General features: G+C 36.1%; 1 protein-coding gene across 9 annotated transcripts in view; it reads left to right on the top strand.

Moving 5' to 3' along the window:
• Window positions 1-14,345, top strand: part of LOC121314478 (receptor-type tyrosine-protein phosphatase mu-like) — a 275,442-nt gene that overhangs the window by 78,430 nt on the left and 182,667 nt on the right. For all 9 annotated transcript variants that reach the window (XM_041247804.1, XM_041247803.1, XM_041247802.1 and 6 more), the window contains exon 3: window positions 12,776-13,050. In XM_041247804.1, coding sequence (XP_041103738.1) covers window positions 12,776-13,050 — 275 coding nt within the window. The remainder of the gene's footprint in view (window positions 1-12,775; window positions 13,051-14,345) is intronic.

Below are 14,345 nucleotides of genomic sequence, written 5' to 3'. Positions count from 1 at the left end.
TGTGTACTCAAGAGTACTGTACTGTGCACATATTACCAGGACCCTCCATGTGAGCCTGGACTGCTTTATTGTGTGGTGTGCTTTAGTATTGCTATAATCAAGTATACAGCTATGATCAAAGTTTTGCACTACTGTTATGGCTTCCAATAGACTTTTGCGATATCATTTTTTAGTTTCTTTGAGTACATGATAAATAAAAAAACTAAAAGATGTGTATATATATATATATATATATATATATATATATATATATATATATATATATATATATATATATATATGTATATAAAAATATATTAAATACACAAAAATATACACCTGTGGTTGTGCAACAAAGCCACACGCACTTGTCTGGCGGACAGAAATAGACCGCCTATCCCTGCCTGAAGAAAATAGGGTTGGTGGTTTACACAACCACCAATATATATTATATATATATATATTAATATATACTTATTATATATATATATATATATATATATATATATAATGTGTGTGTTATGATGAAACTGTTTTAAACTGCTGTATTTAACCAGAACAAAACACTAACATGTAATTTTAGTAATTTATCACATTGGTATTAAATTGCAGTTTCCATGGTCACATTTTTCTTTATACATACTGTAGTTGAAGAAAAAAACATGCCTTTCTACAGGATACTGCCAGTGTAGATGCAGAGGAAGGTTTACTACCTTACACCTTTGATGATAAAAGGATCAGTCCTTCATTTAATCTGAAAATACAGAACCCTGGTTAAAATGAGTGTGTTAGTTTCCTTTTTATAAAAAAATTAGAACACTTTTTTTTTTTTTTTTTTTTTGTGCATTGAAACAAGCTAAGAAAAAGTACTTCATATCATCAAAAAAAAAAACACAGCTAGACAAATTACTGGTAGCACAAAGCATTGCCTTCATTTTCCTCAGTGTGACCTCTGTGAATTGCATTACTGAAATACCACTGAGATGTGACAGATTGCAGGGAAAGGTATTGGTTTAAAGGTTGGCCTATGACGCTCTTCATTGTGATGTCTTTTGCAATAATGATTTAGTACAGTAGGTCTGGATTGCCTGAACGTGGTAGAAATAATGATCATCAACTAAAAACTGATTCTGAATATCAAAACTGTGGACTTCAGGAAGTAACTGCCTTATTATCAAATAGGACAAATCACTCCATAATTTCTGGAAACAAGCAGGGTGTGGTATAGTCTTTGTTTCGGTGATGTGGTCTCATGAAGGTTACAGCCCTGCTAGCTAATATAGCTTTTTTTAAGGAAACTATGTGCTGTATTAAAAAGAAATATAATCTACAGGATTGCCAGTATTTATGACCTGCTGTAAAATGTGTTTAAACTGACCACTCAGTGGGCCATCTTAAAGGGAGGGGTGGTCTGAAATAAAAAAAAAAAAAATAAAAAAAAAAAAATATATATATATATATATATATATATATATATATATATATATATATATATATATATATATATATATATATAATACACAGTATAATCGTAAATCTCGAAAAACTACTCACTTCTAAATCTTTTGTAATCATTTTTGTATTACTTTAGTATAAATATATGTTAATTTGGATTCATATGTTGTTTTTTTCTGACTTTATGTGAACAAAAAGACACACATTTGCCCATTTTATATATATATATATATATATATATATATATATATATATATATATATATATATATATATATATATACCTTGACCGTTTTGATGAGTATCAGGTAGCTTACCCAGACAGTGTACTAGAAGAAACAGTTCAAACATATCCAATGCTTGGAATGACCTCTTTATGAATTGACTTACAAACAGTGTATGACACTAAAGATTTTAAAAGTGCTGAAAATGCATTAAGTATGATTGAACTGATGATATGTAACAACTTGGACAAAACATTTCCGGAGATTACAAAACAACTGAAGATAGTTATTACCACTCCAATGACTACAGCAGAGGCAGAAAGGTGCTTCTCAACAGTGAAACGGATATAAACCTTCTAGAGAAACAGTATGAAAACTGAACAACTAAATGCTTTAGCGATGTTATCAATTGAAAAAGACATGATGACTGACATTACTGACTTTATTAATAAGTAATTGAAAAGTTTGCCACGATAAGACATCGCAGAGCAAACTTTTTGTATCGCTTCCAGCAAGAAACAGATCCACTAGATAGTGCATCTACCACTGAGGTCACCACCCCCACAGACCCCACCCCGTCAGCTACATCTGAGGTGTGAACACCCAAAATGTTTGGTCACCAGCCGCCACTGTATTACACCATTTACTGTTAAGGATTAGGTGTGTATGTGTATCTTAAATAGGGCAGGTTTTTTTCATTTTTCGGTGCTTATTTTTATTTATTTTCAGGTTTAATATAATACTTTTTTTTTTTTAAGGCTTTTGCTTTGTCTATACTGTATGAAATTATTGTTTTCTGTTACTTTCCGAAATGCCTTGGGTGGTGTTTCTGTCACAGTAGTAGTAACTCGACATTTAGTTGTACCTTCTTTCTTTTGCTGTCTTCAACAATAAAATCCTTAACGTCACAGGCACATTCTTCTGGGATTTTTGGGCGTTTTTTTTTTTTTTTTTACATTCCGCCACAATTTGCAATTCTGCTTTAAATTCTGTCTACCTGTAATATAGCTTTAAATTGCACGAACAAGCCTCGTTTTAAATCTTGCAACCAGAGTCTCCAATAGAAATGTAGAATTTACTGCCACTCAGTAGTTGGGTGGGTTTAAAGTATTCAGAACAAATCATTGCTAGATACAAGCCAGGAAGGGTGGGGTTTTGTTTTAGTTTATTTGTACTGTCCACATGAATTGAGTAACCATTTCCAGTGTTTCCAGGTTAAAATCGAAAATCAGAAGCCTTAATCATAAGGTTGTCAGTATTTTTTGTGATCAAGCGACCCCCCCACACAATAGCCTTGCGACCCCCTTGGGTGCGCCTGTCATTGCCCAGCTGCACTAGGAAAGGTGGTTTTGTTTTAGTTTATTTGTACTGTCCACATGAATTGAGTAACCATTTCCAGTGTTTCCAGGTTAAAATCGAAAATCAGAAGCCTTAATCATAAGGTTGTCAGTATTTTTTGTGATCAAGCGACCCCCCCACACAATAGCCTTGCGACCCCCTTTTGGGTCGGGACCCCCAGTTTCAGAAACGCTGCCTTAGGCGAAGTGTTCTCTTAGGAGGTGTTGTTATACATGGAGACTACTGTAGTACATCTTGGCAAACATTTACCATTCTCTCACACTGAATGGCAACAATTCATTGTGGGGTGTTCCCTATCCAGTTTCCAAGTCGGCTTCATTTTACGAAGTACTTTACATGTGAAGGGTAATCAATAAATGTTGCATTATATTGTATATACAGAAGCCAGAGCCTCTTACTGAGAACAAGATTAAAGGATATGTTCAGCATGCTAAAAACTCTGCAAATAAAATATCCTTGTATACATCTTAACCTTTGTATTTCAGTCAGGACAATCTTGCGTTAAATGACCACCTTTTATTAGAATACAAAATCGCATAGATTTCCAAAAACATTTAACCCAACAATGGGTGAAGAAAAATAAGTAGAGTAATAATAGTTGAAGCACAGCCTCACCCTTCAGAGCATCACGGTGCTACCTGCTAAAAAACAAACAATAAAATAATAAATCTCTGCGACGCGTTCATCACGGGGAACAAAAAACATTAAGCAGAGAGGCATTGTACCCTCTCCACATCCTAACGATGTTGGGAGTGAAGTGGTTGTTTGGGGTGGAGGTGGTAATTAAAAAGCATCGCAAGACTGAGTTTGTGAAATAGGAAGTATTTAAGCAAGTATGTTTCACATTCTTTACACTGCAACTAAACGAAGAACATCAACTTTCTTCTATGTATTTCATTGCCGCTTACTTTAGTGTAATGATTTAGGCAACTCAATACAACTTTTACAAAACAACACGATTAATATTAAGCAGTTGGCTTCACTTACAGGTTTGCTAGGATGCTTCTGTCAGTTCTTTTTTTCGTTCTCTCTAAACACTTTACTTACAGTGTAACGTCTCTGTTCTGTCCACAGCTGTGGCCCAATACAGAAAAATCTCAAACAATATATATATTGACACGCTATGTTCCTCCTTCCTGCTCTTACATTCCAGTCAAAAAATCTACAGCACTATGTACTGTGTGTATTATAAATGTGTAGCCTATTTATGTACCACTGAAAAAGTTTTACCATTTAGAATATAGTAAGTCACTAAAATTTAAAAATCTAGCTAACAATTTTCCATTGTTACATTTCATTGCCTCAACATTACAGCCCACTTTGTGACTAAGTTTTGGTCATTCCAGGATTCCAGGAGATGCTGTCTCTCTTATATATATACGTATACATACCTACATACCTCACTCACTGAGACGCTCAGGAGCTCCTCACATTGAAGTCAATATCCTAGTAAAGGGGAAATCTATCCTTATGAGTTAGGCTTAAACGTAATACTTAAGGTGTTTTCTATCTTCAGAGAGAGAGTAGCGAATGGAGACACTATTTGACAGTGGCAGTATTGGACACAGTAGATGCCAAATAGCGTCACATTGTTATTTAAATCTACAGTAACTGCCAATGTTGGGTAAACATAAAACATTAAACTAATTGTTTACCCAGAGGATTTCCTTTGTAGACTTTGTACAGTAGGCCAGACAGGTACCATATAAATGGGTTGTTATTATTAACATTAATAATAATAAAGATAATATACAAAAAAGCCTAGTGACAGAGCAACAGGAAGGCAGAACAAAGGAAGTTGAAGTTGATTCTTTGGTTGTTGGTTTGCTATTAAAGAATGTACTACATACTTTCTTTGTCTCTGTTTCCAAGTAAAACAGCGAATAATAATAACAATAACGACAACAAAAAACACAGCTAAAACACCCCGGGTGGGTCTGTCTGGTCTGCCTGGCGTCTCCTGTTCCCTCAGGGCTTTAGGTGACTGGAGGCAACTGGAGGCGGTTTGGACTATATTTGCATGACTGGGTGTTTTAGCTGTGTATATAATTGTACTTCTCATGCTACATAATAGCATTCCATGAATATAAACATTACTTTTTACTATATAGTGACGTTTGTCATGAATTTATAAGGCGGTCGACGTGCTTGTACATTCGAGGCATTTAAATATTCATCCCAGGCGCCTGTGGGCTTCTCCGGGCGCCTCTGGATAGATTTTAGGACGACCCCTTTTTTTAGGCTTTTTTAGTACACTTAAATTTTATCTACGTAGGTTTATTTAATGTTTAAACACCTCCATGAAAATCCTAATTTTATTCCATAACCTACCCGGGAAAAATGTGTAAATTCTCAGTAGACCAGTAGTCATAATGTATGAAAACAGGAAAAAAATAATGGCCTTTCCTAGTTTCTAGATTAAGTACTCTAAAAGGAAAACTGCAGTTAAAAACTAACAAAATAAAATATTATTAGTTAAAAACGATGCAAATGCACCAACTAAAAATGCTATGTCCAAAAAACAGGTAATGCTTTTGAAAAACTAAAAGGTTCCAAACAAAATTTTAAAAAAAGCAATTGTCAACAAAAGTTATGCATTTCTTCAGACAAATGCAGACGTGTAGAGAAAACAGATTTTTTAAAAATTTTTAAATTGAGCTTGAATTTTATTGTTGAACACTTGAGCAGGGACACTGTAAAATGCTGTGTGTGTCCTGTGCGGTATCGAATCTAGCCAGAGTAAACACATTCTTTCAAGTGAATATTTCCAAGAGCTAATTTGTTGAAAGTTGAAAGGGGATATTTATTTTGATTTAGTCAAAAATGACTTTTAGCAAAATGCTGACATGTTAAAGTGTTTAGTGCAGTAGTGTGTTCGTGTTAATCAGCTGTAAGACCATTAAAGTTTGTTGCTAGGCACTCACTGTATGATATGAACACACTCAGTATGTCTGGAGTAGGGAATCCAATTCCAAACATTTCCCAATCCTAGGAGTTAGGGATTGATTTTTATTTTATTTTTTTAATCCCAGGATTCCATTTTTGTAATAATAAAAGTAATAATAATAATCCATCCATTAACCGCTTAATCCTTTACAGGGTCACGGTGAGCCAGAGCCTAACCTGGCAGACACAGGGCGCAAGGTGGGACTACACCCTGGATGGTACGCCAGTCCATCACAGAACAACACACACACACAGGGTAATTTAGAATGACCAATCAACCACAACAGCATGTCTGTGGACTGTGGGAGGAAACTGGAGTACCTGGAGAAAACCCACGCGAACACAGGGAGGACATGCAAACTCCACACAGTCAGACCCCTAAGCCGGAATCGAACCCAGAACCCTGCCGCTGTGAGGCAGCAGTGCTAACCACCATTCCACAATAATTAATTAATAGATAGAAAAATGCGCCTTTTAGTAATAATTACCAGTGTGGAGACGTAGGTTAATGGACTCACATGCAAATGAGTTCTTCAACAAATTAAATAATAATGAAAAAACACGTAAAAGCATTGCAAGTAAATAGCGCAGAACAACAAGTGAGTGATTTCACTGTTTTAAGTAGGGCGGCCCAGCTGTCTGCTCAACTCAATAATACACTTATTTAACACTTCTAAAGATTATTTTGACACTCGAAAGGCTGTATATTTTGGAATGAAATGGTGCTTATAAGTGCTGTTGTTTCAGAAAAATGGATTGCCGCTTATAAGTGCCATTGCTTTAGCCCAAGAAATGGTCTTTAGCTCTGGTTGCAGTCCTTTCTCAGCACCCTCTCTCTGTCAGCGCGTAGGTTGTGGCTTTATATAGGGTCTATGGGCGGCAAAGAGCGGACTTGGTTGGAACCACGCTGCAACAGCAATGAATTCTCTTCAGCGGGTCGCCGAGACCCAACGCTATATATATATATATATATATATGATCGAACATTTATTTTACAAATCAAAACAAGAAAATGTAAATAAAAATCTGAATAGACATCAGTTTACAACATACAGTACATATTTATAAAACTGAAACGATAGCAATACATTTTTTAATATTCAGTAGCAATCATTTTTTATCAGATGAGCAAAAGCAACCAAACAACATAGATAAACTTAGAAAAAAAAAAAAACATTTTACAGAAAAAAAGTCTAGTTTATTTTATTTTTTTTCAACAAAAGTTTATTCCATTACCTTGAGTCAGACTGTTCACAATCAACACAGATAATGCGCTTCTCCACGCCGCCTTTGCACAAGGCACAGCTGTCCGAAGTTTTATTTTTATTGCACTTGCCAACCTGGCATTGGCGTCTCTTGCAGCTCTCAACGGGGTTGCCAGCTTCAGCTGTGGGTACACGCTTGACAGTCTCCCTCTGTTCCAAATGCTTCTTGAAGTTCCTGTGCTAACTGTAAAATATGTTCTCTCCTTGGTAAATTCTTCTCCGTGCATTCTTTCTAAAGTACCCAGGAGTTGATGGCTGCTAGATCCAATACATTGTAATACACCTGAACAGACCACCATCGGGAGCCAGCTTTCACGGAATACTTCCATGCCATCTGATCCAAAACATCAACTCCGTATTTTGTTGCATAGTAAAACTCCATGTACAATATACATTTAAAAAATACTTTTTTTTTTTTTTTTTTTTTCTTGTCTTGGCAAACCATTAGAAAACAAGCAGAATAAGGGCCGCTGCCAAGGTCTGTGCTTTTTCATGTGCAAAGCTGAAGCTGACCTTGTGCTGTATTTCATTCTACAATTGTAAAATAATGAAAGGGAAGTAGTTTTCTGTGACTATAATTTCAACATTTTGCAATTATCAGAAAACTGAAAGTATCAATTGCCTTAAAAGCTTGCATTGTGTGTTATATAGACTGCTGTTAAACTTAAAAGAAAGGATGTTTTTTTATAATAATAATAATAGTAATAACAGTGCTCAGGCACTTCTGTTATAATGGTTTGCTTTTAAAAAGAGTGTAGTAATTGCAATACAGTAAGCAACACATTCAACGGTCACATTCTGCTAGAACAGAAGAGACTAAATTACACAGTAAATGGTCTTTTTTTATTTTGGGGTTAGAGAACAGAGAAGGGTATTGATGTGAAGCAGATAACAGCATTATAATAATGTTGTCTCCTAGTTACATTCCTTTAATATGAGATCTTAGGCTGGCCTGCACAGGCTTGCACACTGCTCAGTTATCTGTAAAGGTTGTTATGGGTATTACAGTGGTCAGCCTTGAGCAGCCTATTCAAATGAACTGGAAAAGCACCAGCTGAGTTTGGCAGTGGGTCACAGTAGAGCCACGATACTATTCATCTGCCTTTAAAAAGCCATTAAATACAGACATTGAGAGTTTAGACCCCTGGACTTTTGAATGAAGTTCAAACAATTGAACGTGCCTCCTGAAGTTGTGCTCAGTTGAAACCAAAGGATCAGGCCTCAACAAATCAGTGTGGTGCTGGAGATGGACCCCTGTTGTGAGTGTTGATAGGTTATGTAGAAAAATCACAAAAAAGAAGCTCTTGTTAGTTTAATAAGAGCACAATACAATATACCATATGGAGGTGACTGTCTCTCTGTTCATACATGTGTATGCCACATTTGCATATATATGGAGAATCATGCTACTGACATGCTTGTTTTGAGTACACATTAAGAGAAGAGCAATCTTTTTAATTATTCAGTCTACACTCACTGAATCGATATGTTCTTAAGAATTCGTGTTGTTTATTTTGCTGCATTCACATACATATTTTATTTGTATAGGGTGACTAAACTACCTTTTTTGAAAGTGTAATACTGTATGTATATAAATAGATAAATGCAAATTTTACCAATTTGTTTGACATCTGTAACAATGTTCAAAGTCACTAAATGAAATTAGTAGTACCGTATCTCATGATGTAGCTCTACATTTTCTTAGCTTAGTATCATGAACATCAATATATTCAGCAGCGGTAATGTTTACTACATTTGGTTCTTTCATTCCACTTGTAACAAACAGTACATGTGTTTTAAATGTCAAAGTAAAGGATCTTTTGTAGATTGTTAAGGCAAAAGCCCCATTTGTTTTTCATCACTATGAAAAATAAGTTTTCTTTTAAAATCTTTCTGAACTATACTAACTTGTTTGCAGACAACATTGAGCAAGCTTGATGAAGTGGGTAGTCAGCCCTGAACAGCACTCCAATCAGTTTTCAATGTAAAGGTCACGCAACTTTGACACAAACTGCTGTTCGTCTAGCAGCTCTATGCCCATATCACTGCAGTGTTTCTTTTTCAGCAAATTGTCTCTCCATTGAGCTCCTGGGTGGCATTTCTGGTAAAGGCACTTCGAGTGGAGTGTGGAATGCGCCCTATAGCCTGGAGGTCGCTGGTTCAAGTCCAGGCTATTCTATTGCAGACCGCAGACTGGAGATCCCAGGGGGTGGCGCGCATGGAGGGGAGGGCTTATGTCAGCCAGGGTGTCCTCAGCTGTAGTCTGGCCAGGTGCCTGCACGCTTGCATGTAAGCTGCCCAGAGCTGCGTTGTCCTCTGACACTGTAGCTCTGAGGTGGCTGCACGATGAGTCTGCAGTGTGAAAAAAGCGGTCGGCTTGTGCTTATCTTCGCCACTTCCGAAGACTTCAGCGTGGTTTTGGTAGCGGTGAGCTAAGCCTGAAAATAATTGGATATGCCAAATTGGGAGAAAATAATAAAATAATTGGCGTTTACTAAATTTAGGGACTAAAGACAAGTAAGAGATGAAGGAAGGAGGAACAGGCTAATATAATATGGAGTTTCCCTTGTCTGGTGAAATAAAAAAAAAAATAGAGATAGAAAATGTAATTCTACATACTGAAATGTATATTAATATATATATATATATATATATATATATATATATATATATATATATATATATATATATATATATATATATATATATACATACACATACACATATACTTATACACATACATACACATACAGTGTATATGTGTGTTGTGTGTGTACTATATATATATATATATATATATATAGCTCAGAGGGTGTCTGCAGAGCTGTATACCACATTTTACAGTCATTTTTATGTACAACTACTGTACTTCAGTAGAGTCTTTCTTATTTAAAAGACCATATGGTATATTCAATTAATCGAAACATATCTAAATCCCTCTACTGTTTGACTATTAAACCTGTCCGACACTGTTAGACTGTTAAAGACACTGTTTTAAAAGACACCATCTTTTAAATGATTTAACAACAGTGGTATTTCGATCCTATCTGCAACCCTTTAGAACAATTGAATAGACCCCATTGTATTGTGTCTGTCTTCCTCACTGCTGTGCAAGGATGCATTGTGTATGGACAACACACTTTTTCATTGCCCATCATATGCCTTGAAACATCAGTGCTACAAATCCAAAACATACACTATTTAAAATGTAAAAAGGCTTTTCAGCATTTATTTTACTGGATCCTGGTGATCATTTGTGTCTTCCAAAATTCCAATGGCGTATGTCACAGTGCCCTGCATTAAAAGCCTAAATAAAACAGACTGAACATTTTAAGAAAACTGTTTTGGTTTTCTCAGCGATATGTTTGTGAAATCAAACCACCATATGTAATTAGTTGAGCTCAGAAAATAAATAAATACATAAAAATCCAGAGGAAGTGTCTGAACCACTGAAACAATGACCCATCAATGTGCAGCATTATGAGGATCAACATCAATCATGTAATTATCAACAATGATGTTGCTAAGGAATTAATAGCAGGTAATAGAACACCATGGTTAGAACATCTCAAATGACAAGATTGTGCATGTTGCTTCTTGATGCAGTTATTTTAAATAAATAAAACTCCTTTAAACTCTATTTAAAGACCAGCTCACCATTAAGTCCATCCACAGTCATTCTTTTTCAGTTCTGGGCCAATTTGAAGATCTTGCGTATCCTTCAAGAGAGCAAAAGGTCAATCCAGTCCTTACAATAGCTGTTAATGTGCTGGGTGATGGTGAAGTTTTTATGAGATCAGCTTGTCACTTAGGCCCCTAGAAAGGAAATTGTACCACAGAGAACTGCAAAATATTTTTATTCTCATTAATTTATATAAATGACAGATGGCAACCATGATTTTTGAGTTATTGATATGTCAAATGGCCTTTTCATAACGCTTGTGTATAGTTGCAAGATTGAACACTACAGGATACAACAATGTTTAGCTGTCAGGTAGTACGTGGCTATGGAATAGAAGCTGGAAGGATGAGTGTCATTCCACCTGTTGTTTTTATTACAAACACTAATCTGTAAGATTTTTATCCCTTAGTTTCTATCCCTTAGAGCAAAATAAAAGTTGGCTGTCATTATCCATAGTGTAGATCAGAAATAAGTAATCTGCCCTCGTTCCATGAGGTGATACAGGAAACAGGCTTAAGTAAGAGTAGTAACTGTGATTAGGTGATCATGGCATGGTGTCTCAACATGCACATTTTTGCACACGGTGTATCATTAAAATTGAGAAATGGAAGGCAATATGTACTATCACATCTTTAAATATATATATTGGTTTGTGACTTGTTTTTCCGGGCCCATGACACATCTTTCAAATGTTGCATATACCTATACAAACAACAGCTGGTAAATAGGCTAAAACATAATGTTATTATAAACACAAGTAAACAGACTTGTGTTTTGCGTTTATAACTTTTTGGACTTCAAGCAGCACACATGGCAGTGAAAAAGAGCTCTTTAAAGAAATAGTCATGTTTAGGGCAGGTGTTGACAGATACCCAATCATTGGAGGTGTTTTGCTTCCAAGGTAGACACTGGTTGTAGATCTATTAACACTTCTCAGAGCTTTAGAATTAAATTGCTAGTGGTGCAGATTCTCAATATGCTACCTCTGTATTATAGCTTTGAGCACTGGAACAGAAAAAAAAGTCTTAGCTGATGTTGCTTTCATGTGCGTGTCTTAAGGACAAAACTGTCTTCTGTTTATATGCAAAGAACGCTTTGATATTTGGTGGTCCAGAGTTTTTTTTTTTTTGGTTGTTTTTTTTTTTTTTTTTAACCGGTTCTCACTTTGGAATCTATTGCATGTATTCAACTCCAAAGACAGGGCTAATAAGCAATTTCCTAATTTGTGGAGTAACTACAGTACTCTATGAATGTTCGTGGTTTATCCCCTATTTAACCTCTGTGCTGGAGCTGGTAGAACCAGTCCATAACAAAAACAGAAACAATTTACATGTGTAGAGAAATCAGCAGAAACCAGCTAGCAAATCACAAAGACATTGTGCCTTATAAGGATGATGTTAGTAGAACCTCAGTCTATAGCTATTTCAAGGATTCTGTTTCCAGGAAGTTCATTTTAGTTTATATATTATGAAGTGGTTACTTATTAACTGGCCTTGGTTTCCATCAGGATCCATGGTTAACATCAGTTACCACATGATAGGGTTTTTCACACTGCTGCGATCCTACATACTGCATATATTACTTTTACAAATAATTCACAGAATTCTAGAGATTTTCTTTAGATCATCCCTAGACTCTGGATCTCTTGAGATGGAAGCCTGGAAGAACCATTAAACTTGTTTATGTTTTAATAAGTTCTGAGATAATGATACTTTCATTTCATCAAGATCAATGTCAATACCATAAACCTTTTTTTCCTGGTTTTGAATGGCTTAAGAAAACATAGTGCATTCATAAATGACAGCAGACCTATTTAAGAGTGGATAATCCTTGATACACAATTGACATCTCAGATTTTCTTTGCAGGTCCAACCTTCATGATGGTAAACACCTCCGGGAAGTTTTCGGGGCAGAAAGCACAACTCATGATGCCACAGCTAAAAGAAAATGACACCCATTGTATAATCTTCAAGTACTATGTGTCAGGCAGAGATGGGGTGAACCCAGGTCTACTGAATGTTTATGTGAAGGCTAACAATGGTCCTCTGGGGAGTCCAATCTGGAATATGTCTGGAGTTGCAACAAGGACTTGGAACCAGGTGGAGCTGGCTATCAGCACATTCTGGCCCAGTTTCTATCAGGTATGTGAATTCAAACTTTGCGTTTTTACATAATGCATATTTATTCATGTTATTACTTCTTACACTCACTGCCACAACAGCAAATCGAGCACTTAACTAACTGAGTTTTGACCCACTAAATCCAAGGAATCCAGGGAGAATATATTGTACTGCATCTCATTTACTGTAAGTGTGTAAGTGTGGGACTTTTACACTGTTAACATGCTCGGGTGAAATTTCAACTATATTTTTGGTGAGTTTCAGGCATCCAGATACTTCTTTGACTTGTGTCCAGGGTGGTTCAAATCAGGTTGCAAAATTCAACCTTCAATTTTAAAGTAGAGTTTACTGTTAACTAGCCACACTGGCGACTAAGCATTTACTGTACAGCAGAACTTTGGCTTCCTACTTTAAAAACAGGCAGAATCTGCACCGCCCGTTTTGATTTCGCAGAGCCAATCCTTTTGAACTTGTGGAACCACCCCTTTTCCTGTTTCCCTAGTCGTACACACCAACCAGCCAAGTTATGGTAGAACAGCGGAAATTATCATTCCGAATTCATGTTTGATGATTTTCCGGTTTGTTCTTGGAGAGACTTTGGTAGGATGATTGCTCTGGGGTAGAGTGACTGTGGTCTTGAACTTTCTGTATTTGTAAACTATCTGTCTGACAGTGAATCCTTAGAAATGGTTTTGTAACCCTTTCTGAGTGATGAGCATCAATAACTGTTTTTCTGAGGTCCTTGGAAATTTCTTTTGACCGTGGCATGACATGTTTCCACACACCTGTATGGTGAAGACCAAACTCACAAAGTATCTGATCTTTATATAGGGTGGGGCCTCCCAAACTCACCCCTTAAGATCCACCTAATTATGTAAACACCTGATTCTAATTATCCCCTTAATTGAGCCGATAAAACCAGGGGTTCACTTCCTTTTTCACATACTCCGAATCTTAATTACTCATTGTTTATCTAATTCATACATCATTTTGTTTCAAAAGACATGGAATTGGTTAGTATAAACCATATTGGATATACAAGAAAATACTGGTTTTGATTCAAGAAGGCTATCGTGGTAAAACTATGAAATTTGCATAATTATCATTGGGGTTCACAAACCTTTTCTCTGCACTGTGTGTGTGTGTGTGTGTGTGTGTGTGTGTGTGTGTTTGTGTGTATATACAGCTCTGGAAAAAATTAAGACACCCCTGCAAATTTTTCTTAAATCAGCATCTCTACATGTATGGCAGCCATTCCATTCCAATGTCTGTTGAACTCCAGCACAGGCACACCTCATTCTACTGAATGAGGTACC

This window comes from Polyodon spathula, chromosome 4, assembly GCF_017654505.1.
Source record: "Polyodon spathula isolate WHYD16114869_AA chromosome 4, ASM1765450v1, whole genome shotgun sequence".
Lineage (NCBI taxonomy): Eukaryota > Metazoa > Chordata > Actinopteri > Acipenseriformes > Polyodontidae > Polyodon > Polyodon spathula.
The sequence above is the reverse complement of the archived record's forward strand: the minus strand, read 5'-3'. Positions and strand labels throughout refer to the sequence as shown.